This window comes from Musa acuminata, chromosome BXJ3-7, assembly GCF_036884655.1.
Source record: "Musa acuminata AAA Group cultivar baxijiao chromosome BXJ3-7, Cavendish_Baxijiao_AAA, whole genome shotgun sequence".
In the NCBI taxonomy this organism is placed as follows: Eukaryota; Viridiplantae; Streptophyta; class Magnoliopsida; order Zingiberales; family Musaceae; genus Musa; species Musa acuminata.
The window spans coordinates 15107808-15118339 of record NC_088355.1 but is presented as its reverse complement, the minus strand read 5'-3'; the positions used below and the strand labels follow the sequence as shown (position 1 = coordinate 15118339).

Here is a 10532-nt window from a genome sequence, read left to right as displayed (position 1 = left end):
TATACATGTGCCTATAGAAGTCAATACGATATAGCTTAAACGTTACACAATAATTTTCAAGAATGCAAATAACTTTAAGGACAAGAGCATACAAGAATTCAGAGCAGTATTATAAAGCTCAATTGAATAAGAAAGATAAAGGATATCAATTTCCAAAGGAATGAAACAAGAATATTAGAAATCGACCAAAGCTCGATTTCTGGCAGAATACAAGAGGCACATTGAACAATTGATTAAACTATCAATCGTGCTCCAATTGACTCAGAAATATATCATTGGATTATACTTTCAGATAAGACAAGCTTCATATGAATTGAACTATCCAATAGAGAGAGTTACAAATAATTTGGTAAACAAGGGTCGTAGAACAAAATCTCTGTTTGGCAGAATTCATAATGTCAGATTCAACAGATAACTAGGCAGGTGTTTGGATTCCAAATCTTTCAATCCATATATCAAAAGAAAGATCTATGAGTCTGGTTTCCAATGAAATAAGCTTTGAGTAAATCAATGTTTGCAACAGGGACTTATAAGCAGTTCAGTATCGAAAGGTCAGAAATTACGATCCCTGTTTCGCAAAATCAGTAGGCTCATTTGAAACAGAAGTTTGGGCAGACAAACTTACTCCGAATTCTTAAAATAAGCTATCAAAACAAAGGTTTATGAGTCTATATTCTGATCAAATAAGTTTTGTCCAAATCAGATGTCAATACATGAAGTTATAGCCATAACAAAGTAGAAGGGTCAGAATATCAGAAGTTGCATAGATTCGGATCGATATGTCTAAACAAGAGATATATCAAATGCAAGGCTAGAATAATTCAAGTTCCACATATTCAAATCAAATGTAGAGATCAAATTACAGTAAGGAAAGATCAGGATACTTGCAATAGGAAAGATTAGAACAATTACAGGAGGAACGAATCGGGAACTTGCAATAAGAAATATCAAAGCAATTATAGGAGAAACGATCAGGGAACTTGCCTTTCAAAGATTTCGATCCGAAGATCCAAAGAAGGTGCTAGCCTAAATCCTTCTACTTTTCCTCCGTGTCCTCTCTCTGTTTCGTTTTGTGCTCCCGTTTTCTTCCTTTCTTCGCAACTACACCACGTGTCGAACATCGAGGCACAGTCACCTGCTCTCTCTTACTCTCATTCCTTCTTTTTCTTTCCCAAACGCAACTGCCACAACCGCCGCCACTACCGCTGCCACAATCGCAGCCCCTTCCACCGTACTACCTTCCTTCCTCCCTTCTCTTGCAGACAATAACCTCTGCATACGCAGTCGCTGCCGCTGCGTCCGCAATCCCGTCTGCAGCCCCTTTTTCCCCCTTTCTTTTCTTTCCCAGCTGCAACTGCCACAGTCGCAGTCGCAGTCGCAACCATGGCCACAGCCACCACAACCGCAGCCTCTTCTTCCTCCGCTACTCTATTTCCTCTCCTTCTTCTCTTCCAACTGCAGCTACCACTGCCGCAGCTGCCACCCCTTCTCCTCTTCCTCTCCTCCCCTTTCTCTTCTTCTTCCTTTCCTTCTCTTCTTTCCCAGCTGCACTACTGCAGTCGCAGCCTCAGCCACGGCCGCAGCCTCTTCTTCCTCCCCTGCACATCTTCCTCTCCTTCCCTCTTCCAACTGCAGCTGCCATCGTAGCAACCGCAGCCCCTTCTCTTCCCCTTCTCTTCTTCCTCCCCTTCCCTTCTTCCTTCCTCTTCCTCTTTCCCTGCCACAGCTGCAGCTGCCACAGCCGCAGCCGCAACTACTTCTTTCCCTTCTCCTCTTCCTCCTCCTTCCTTTCTTCTTCTTCTCTTCTTCTCCTTCCTCCCCTTCTTCTCCCCGACGAACAGCTCCTCCTTTCCTCTGTTTCCTCCTGCAGGAAACAGAGGTGCCGCCTCTTCACCTGCTTCTACTTCTTCTCTTCTTCCTCACCATCTCTTCCTCTCCTTCTCTTCCAGCTGTAGCTTCCACTGCCGCAGCCGCAGCTCCTCCTTCCCCTTCTCTTCTTCTCCTCTTCTTCTTCCCTCCTCCTCCCCGGCGTCACACACACCCTCTCCTCTGTTTCCTCTGCAGGAAACAGAGGTATCACAACCTCTTCTCCTGCTTCCTCTTCTTCTTCTCTTCCTCTTCTCCTTCCTCTCCTCTTCGAACGCCCCACACCTCACCTCTATTTCCACCTGCTGGAAACAGAGGTGCTGCAGCCCAAGCTGCTTCCACCTCTCGCTCCTCTCCCTCTTCCCTCTCTTTTCCCTCTTCTTCTCCTTCTCTTCTTCTCCTCTTCCCTTTTCCTCCCCAACCCCACACACCTCCTCGCTGCAGCCCTGCTACAGCTATCCTCCTCTCTTCTTCTTCTTCTTCTTCTTCTCCTTCTTCTTCTTCTTCTTCTTCTTCTTCTTCTTCTTCTTCTCTTCTCCTCCCCAACGCCCCACACATACTCTCCTCTGTTTCCACCTGCGGGAAACAGAGGTGCAGCAGCCCTAGCTGCTGCTGCTGCCTCTCCCTCTCCTCTCCATCTTCCCTCTCTTCTTCTTCTTCTTCTTTTCTTCTCTTCTCCCTCTTCCTCCTCTCTTCTTTTCCCTCTTCTTCTTCTTTCTTCTCTCCTCACGCCCCACCGCTCCTCTATGTTTCTCGAAGAAACAGAGAGTGCGTGGGAGGCGGTGGGATAAAACCGAAATTTTCGGTTTTCTTTATTTTCTTTTCATTTTACAACTTAGCAGTTTAGTCCTTGAAATTTTTATATTTACATATAGGTCCTCAAATTTACATATAGTTTCTTATTAATAATTTTCAAAAGTGAGGGATATTACACAAGCTGGTTCACAAATGCCTATAAAAATCAACAAAATGAGACCTGATTTATGGATGTTGGGCGATAACTTTAGAACCAACCTTAATAGAGTCGATGAGATTTTGCATGCTTCTAAAAAAAAAAAAGATTATGATAGTACCATATGCTACGATCACAATCATCGATCGATCCAATGGCCTTTGGCCAAAACCCACCACTTGAGATTAATTTGTTTGAGAATAAAATTCAATCTTTTATGAATGACATGAAAGATAAATGGCTTCGACATTAGTAAGGTAGATTGGGAGTTTTTAAATTTAAAGTTAGATATTAGAAGACTCTCGACCTCAATAGCTTGCTGGTCCAAATTCCTAAACTGCTATCAAAATAGGCAAGACGGTTAAGGGAAGTTCAATTGGCACTTAAGACCTCATGGAACCCATAGTTTTCAATTCATAAGTTATGGAAACGAAAAGGATGCCTCTTATTCTGTTGACTCGAAACAATCAAGAACATAAAAGGAGCATGATCAAAACAACACCAACTAAGATGTTTAACAGAAGAAAGATTAGACAGATTAAGCCAACTGACATTAGCAAACACACGATCTAATGTTCGATTGGAACCGAGACAACGCTAGCAACTGAGGTAGACGCACGTGCCTTACACCCTCTGGGATTCTTTGTTCCTGACAGCCGAGGCTACCGTCATCACGCTTACCTCCGCCGCACCCTTGTTACGAGAAAGTTGATTGTGAACAGTGGAGCGGAACATCCACAATAGCCTCATCTGGATTGCCAACCACTGAAGGCAACTCCTCGCTCGCAGCGTTTCACCGAGCAAAGAAGAAAAGTGCTTAGCTATGAAATTAATTTTCGAATAAATCAAGAATCAAAACTTGATCCTTAAAGTACAAAGACTCTCTTTACATCATTGATACCTCGAGATCTGTGTATGCTGCCCTGCACCATAGTACCACTTTTGCTATCCTATTTTACATCTCATTACTATCTTTCCTGTCCCGTTCACAAAAAAAATACCCTAAAAGAAGTTTGAAACGCTAATTAATTACAACTTACCATTAGGATTTTGACGCAGTCAACACAGAACTGGATGAAGGTGCCTTTGGAGACCCAATTATTTTGACTAGAGATTCAAAGCCCGAGGATTGAAACATTATTCAGTAAATTTCATATAAACTTCAAAGAAGTTTGATTGTTAAAATCCATTTATTCTTAGGAAACCAAACATTAATATAATAAATAAAGAGACAGAGATGCTCTTTTAACAATCGAAAAAGGACAACAAAAGGTTCCAATATGGGTGGCCAATTGTTAGATTAATTAGAACTTTTAACCTGACTTTCCAATTTCAATGTGTAACATGATTTAATCTACTTCATTATTTGGCTCAATTATGTAACTCAGTTTACATAGAAATGATAAACCATTAATGACCAATTCGTAGATTACTCGCAATCAACTTCTATGCTAAACGATACTTAATATTGATGATCATAATATAAATATTCTATAATGTAAATTGATAAATTAATTACGTACGAAGGCAACAAACATAAAACATTTTATATAAGTAGTAAAATTTATTATTTTTGAAAAAATAAAATAAAATAAATTAATTAACACAATAATAATAATAACAAAATCGTACGAAGGCTCTACTTTTCACAATAATAATAAAGTATTACTCGATCCTAATACTCATGTATACATCCATCATCGTGGTTAATCTCAAGCTAACTTTACCGTCTATCAAACTAACTTTCTAGAGGAGAATTGTATAGAATTTAGGGTCAAACTTTTGGCCAACTATTTCTCATGTGATCCGACCCCATCATCCACACAGGTCGAACCTGTAGTCAATGTGAAGCTTGGAAACAAACTTTTGGCCTAACCGGTGGAAACACTGTGCAGCTTGGAAACAAATGCCTAACCGGTGGAGATAGCTTCAATGATGCCAAAGAGACTTGACCGCCAGTATATACCCCACATCAACTCGTCTTTGTCTATTGCACCTCTTTTCTATTCTATTTCCTTGGCCGTATCGTGCCAACGCTTTTACGTCCACAGTCCATTGTGTCATTTGGTTCTTAGCTCCTGTCGTGGCATCTAAGCGATACTTCCTTCCACCATGCATGGCACGGACAAGAGATAGACTTCCACATATGATGTCATCAGCATACAACCGTAAGCTTCATCTTTGTCAAGTAGTCACTTCCATGCCAACTGCTCGAAGCTTCGTCTACCTCTCCTTGCACTCTATATATACTCCCTCCTCCTACCGGTGCAGCAATGGCCTTCTCTGGTGCAGCAATGGCATCGCTCGGCGGCCTCTCCTTCCTCCTCCTCCCCCTGCTCTTCGTCGTCTCCCATGCAGCTACCTTCGACATCGTCAACCAATGCTCCTTCACTGTCTGGGCCGCCGCCGTCCCCGGAGGCGGCCGCCAGCTCGACCCGAGCCAGACCTGGACCATCAACGTCAATCCCGGCACCACAGGCGGCCGCGTCTGGGCCCGCACCGACTGCTCCTTCGATGGAAGCGGCAGCGGTAGCTGCCAGACAGGCGACTGCGGCGGCCTCCTGGAGTGCCAAGGCTACGGCACGCCGCCCAATACGCTGGCCGAGTTCGCCCTCAACCAGTTCCAGAACTTGGACTTCGTCGACATCTCCCTCGTCGACGGCTTCAACGTGCCCATGGACTTCAGCCCCACCTCGGGGGACTGCCGGGGCATACGGTGCTCCGCCGACATCAACGGGCAGTGCCCCGCGGATCTGAGGGCGCCGGGCGGCTGCAACAACCCTTGCACCGTGTTCAAAACTGATGAGTACTGCTGCACCTCCGGCAGCTGCGGGCCGACAAACTACTCCATGTTCTTCAAGAACAACTGCCCCGATGCTTACAGCTACCCCAAGGACGACGCAACCAGCACCTTCACCTGCCCCGGTGGGACTAATTACAGGGTTGTCTTCTGCCCTTAATTATCACGTGGGAGGAGAAGGAGGTGACGGCGGACGTACAAAGAATCTACTCGTAGATAAAAGAATAATAAGCCAATTACCCAGTAATAACAACGAATAAGAGGGTGTCTGTATTGACATCCGAATTGATGAGTGCTTTGTTGCACAAGTGATATATCTCATATCCCTATGTTGTACGTCATTTGATGTTATGAAAGTTTCTATAGAAGTCGACAATAGGATCTCTTGTTGGCATCAGACTCGAGAAAAAAATAATATCACAACATTTAGATCTTGTCATATGGTCTTTTTGGATCTCTCTCGATGATTTGAATTTGTGTTAGATGGATTACCAGTTCTAAAATAATGTGGCCATCAAGTCAAATATATTATAGTACTTCAGGTCATCTAACTCAGGACTTCCAAGAGATCTCGAGGTCCTATTTTGACAAGTTAGGCAGATAGAAAATATGAAGTCATGGATTTTTCATTTAAAGATCTGGATATGATTTTTTATCAACACCAATTAAGCTTTAACATACTCTCTCCAAATGTTCTGCTTGTTTTTGGGTGAAAGAAAATTCCTGTCATACGTAACAGGAAATTAATTAGATTGAAGCAGGATCTGAACACTTCCATTTGTTCCATGACATATTTCACCACCCAAGAAAATTTGTGGTTGTCTTGAAGAGTGGTGTCAATTTCCACTAGTTATGAAGCCTTCTCATCAAAAGGACTAGAAATGACTTTGGTAATTTAGATATTGGATTAAGTTTTAGTTTGTGTTTAACAGCCTTTGAAAAAGCCAACGTCAACCGTTTGAGAAGTCCATCAGTATCTAGAAAAAATAATCGAAGGTTTTTTTTTTTGTTCTTGGGTTGATCACTAATATTCACAATCATTTTGTATTTATCTTTTATAGTTTAATATAATAGTCAAGTTATTATAAATCTATGTGATCTCAATAACATTAGAACCGATAAAAAAAAAGAAAAATTTAGATCTCGAAGATATCAAAAAAAGATAAAAAAAATAATCAATTATTCGAAGGAAAAGTTGTGATTGGCGTATCAAACTTATGACTTTCCAACAAAAGAGATTTAAATCATGATACTGACATCAAACAACACATGCTATCATTGTCTTACTTTACCAAAACACAAAAAAGACCAACAAAAAGAAAAATCTAATATTACAAAATCATTGTCTTCTTCTAATACTTTAATTGAAATGGAATATTATAGAGAGTTTAAGGGTTTTAATGTATAGTTAAAATTCCTTCAAATTTGGCTCGTATTTATATAAGTTTTGAGAAATTTTTTTTAATCATATACTAAAATTACATGATCAAATTAATTATTTAAATATATGACTTATCCTCAAATCATATATTGATTAACGATGTAAGAAATATAAAATTATTATTTTATATTTATCTCTATTGTAATCTTCTATCAATAATAATAATATTTGTTTAGAATTTTCATCGACTCCCTCCATCATCATCATCATCATCATCATATTCCTTAGTCCTAATTTCATTTCGTGATAACTATACTTCCTTTGTTATGATATATTTTATTAGATCGGGAATATTGTTGTGGACTCACATCAATAGAAACTTTGGTACTAATACCAATAATTTAATTAATTTAGATGGATAATATATTTTTATTTTCCTTTGGGGTTCGAGGATCATTTTAACTCTTTCAATATAGTTTTTCTTACTTTGAAGAAAAAAATAAAAACCTTTTAATTCATTTGTGAGGTTCCTTTTTATGCTGGTCAACACAATAGGTACTTGGATGGTTTGACTGAAAAGATGGTTAATTTTAGGGTGATTTTTTTACACAAATATTTTTATTTTAAGTTTTTATCGAACGACATCCTCTTATTGATTTTTCTCAAATAATAATATTTAAAATTTAAAATTTTAAAATTATCTCTCTTTTATTCACCTCGTCATGTCATTCACTCTATATTTATTGATACATTTTGCTTCCATAAAGGGAAGAAAGGAAGAGAAATGGAAAAAGATGGAGACATAGAAAAAGAGAGTGGAGCATAGTGAAAAGGGAAACCATGAGGAGGAGAAGGAGGTGATGGAAAAAAATAGATGATGGGAGAAGAGAAGAGTAATGGAAAGGGGTGATGACAGCAATAAGAGGGTGTACAAGAATAAAGAAGTGATCATTCAAGAATTTTTTAGATTTAAAGATACTTCTGGAAAAAAAATTTAAGAGGGATATAAGAAAAATTATCCTAAAGTTTATGATTAATAATAAATTAAATTAAAAATAATTTTATGAATAATTATAATATAATTTAATGTGATTAATATCTAAAGTGACCTATTCTTACTCTCTCATTTCCAAGTCAAGTCAACGGTTTGAGAAGTCCATCGATATCTAGAAAAATTAATGGAAGTTTCCTTTGTTCACTAATGTTCACAATCAGTTGTATTATCTTTTATAGTTTAATATAATAATCATGTTATTATAAATCTATGTGACCTCAATAAGGTTAGAACTGATTAAAAAAAAAATTAGATCCCAAAATATGAAGATATCAAAAGGGATAAAAATAACCAATTATTCAAAGGAAAAGTTGTGATTGGCACATTAAACTTATGACCTTCTAACAAGAGAGATTTAAATCATGATACCTACTTTAAACAAAACATGTTAACATTGTTTTACTTTGTCAAACACGAAAGAGACAAGCAAAAAAACAAAAGAAAATTTTCAATATTACAAAGTCATTGTCCGCTTCTAATACTTTAATTGAAATGGAGTATGATAGAGAGTTTAAGGGTTTTAGATGTGTAGTTAAAAGTCCTTCAAAATTTGGGTCATATTTATATAAGTTTTGTGAAATTTTTTTTAATTATATACTAAAATTACATAATCAAATTAATTATTTAAGTATATGATTTATCCTGAAATCATATATTGATTAAGTATGTAAGAAATATAAAAATATAATTTTATATTTACCTCTATTGTAATCTTCTATCAATAATAATATTTTTTAAAATTTTTTATCGACTCCCTCATTATCATCATCATATTCCTTAGTCCTAATTTCATTTGGTGACAACTTTACTTCCTTTAGCATGATATTTTTTATTAGATCAAGAATATTACTATCAACAATGGATGCATATCAATAGAACATCGGTACTAATGCCAATAATTTAATTTATTTGGATGGATAATTTTATTTTTCCTTTGGGGTTCGAGGATCATTTTAACCTTTTCAATAAATTTTTTCTTGCTTTAAAGAAAAAAATAAAAGCCCTTTACTTCATTTGGGAGGTTCCCTTGAAGTTGATTGTATGTATCAACAATAGGTACTTAAATGGTATGATTGAAAATAGGGTTAATTTTAGGGATAATTTTTTACAAAAATATTCTTATTTTAAGTTTTTGTCGAACCATGTCCTCCCTTTGATTTTTCTCAAATAATAATCTTTAAAATTTAATTTTTTAAAATTACCCCTCTTTCTCTCACTTCATCATGTCATCCATCGTCTTTATACCTATTGATATCTTTTGCTTCCATGAAAGAAAATAAAGAGGAACGGAGAACGAGACGATAGAAATAGAAAGTGAAGGAGAGTAAAACGGGAAAGGGGATGGAGGTTATGAAAAAGAATAGATGATGGAGAAGAGAATAGCAATGGGAAATGGTGATGACATAAACAAGAGGAGGTACGAGAGCGATCATTTTAGTATTTTTTTGGATTTAAAGATACTTTTGAAAAAAAAAGGGTGTAGGAAAAATTATCCTAAAGTTTATGATTAATAATAAATTAAATTAGAAAACCATTTTATGAATAATTATAATATATTTTAATGTGATTAATATATAGAGCTACCTATTCTTACACTCTCATTTCCAAGTCAAGTCAACAGTTTGAGAAGTCAATAATTAATCGAAGTTTAATTTATTCTTTGGTTGATCAGTAATGTTCATAATCGGTTGTATTTATCTTTTATAGTTTAATATAATAGTCATATTATTATAAATCTATGTGATCTCAATAAGGTTAGAATTTATAAAAAACATTTTAGATCCGAAAGATTTCAAAAGGGATAAAAATAATCAATTATTCAAAGGAAAAGCTGTGATTGACACATCAAACTTATAATCTTCCAACAAGAGAGATTTAAATCATGATACCGATATCAAACAACACATGTTATCATAGTCTTACTTTGTCAAACACAAAAGCGACAAGTAAAAAAATGAAAGAAAAATCCAATATTACAAAGTCATTATCTTCTTCTAATACTTAATTTGTTATTGAAAAGGAATATGATAGAGAGTTTAAGAGTTATAGATGTATAGTTAAAAGTCCATCAAATTTGGCTCATATTTATATAAGTTTTGAGAAAATAATTTTCTTTAATCACATACATAAATTACATAATCAAATTAATTATGTAAATATATGATTTATCCTCAAATCATATATTGATTAACGATGTAAGAAATATAAAAATATTATTTTATATTTATCTCTATCGTAATCTTCTATCAATAATAATATTTTTTAGAATTTTCATCAACTCCAAGAGCATAATCATCATCATCATATTCCTTAGTCCTAATTCCATTTGATGACAACTACACTTCCTTTTTTATTAGATCAAGAATATTACTGTTATAGGATGGACTCACATCAATATAAACATTAGTGCTAGTGCTAATAATTTAATTAATTTGGATGGATAATATTTTTTTATTTTTCTTTGGGGTTCGATTATCAT

The 10532-nt window shown here is 36.4% G+C and overlaps 1 protein-coding gene across 1 annotated transcript; it reads left to right on the top strand.

The window, feature by feature from the left end:
• The first annotated feature begins 5076 nt into the window (after positions 1 to 5076).
• LOC135641988 (protein P21-like) lies at positions 5077 to 6052 on the top strand. Its single transcript, XM_065157718.1, has one exon. It carries the CDS (start codon positions 5092 to 5094, stop codon positions 5776 to 5778), a length of 687 nt encoding a protein of 228 aa, XP_065013790.1. The 5' UTR covers positions 5077 to 5091; the 3' UTR covers positions 5779 to 6052.
• The last annotated feature ends 4480 nt before the right edge of the window (positions 6053 to 10532 follow it).

Bases quoted from the DNA above. Each gene is read 5' to 3' on its own strand.
- LOC135641988 (XM_065157718.1), top strand. From the start codon at position 5,092: ATGGCCTTCTCTGGTGCAGCAATGGCATCGCTCGGCGGCCTCTCCTTC.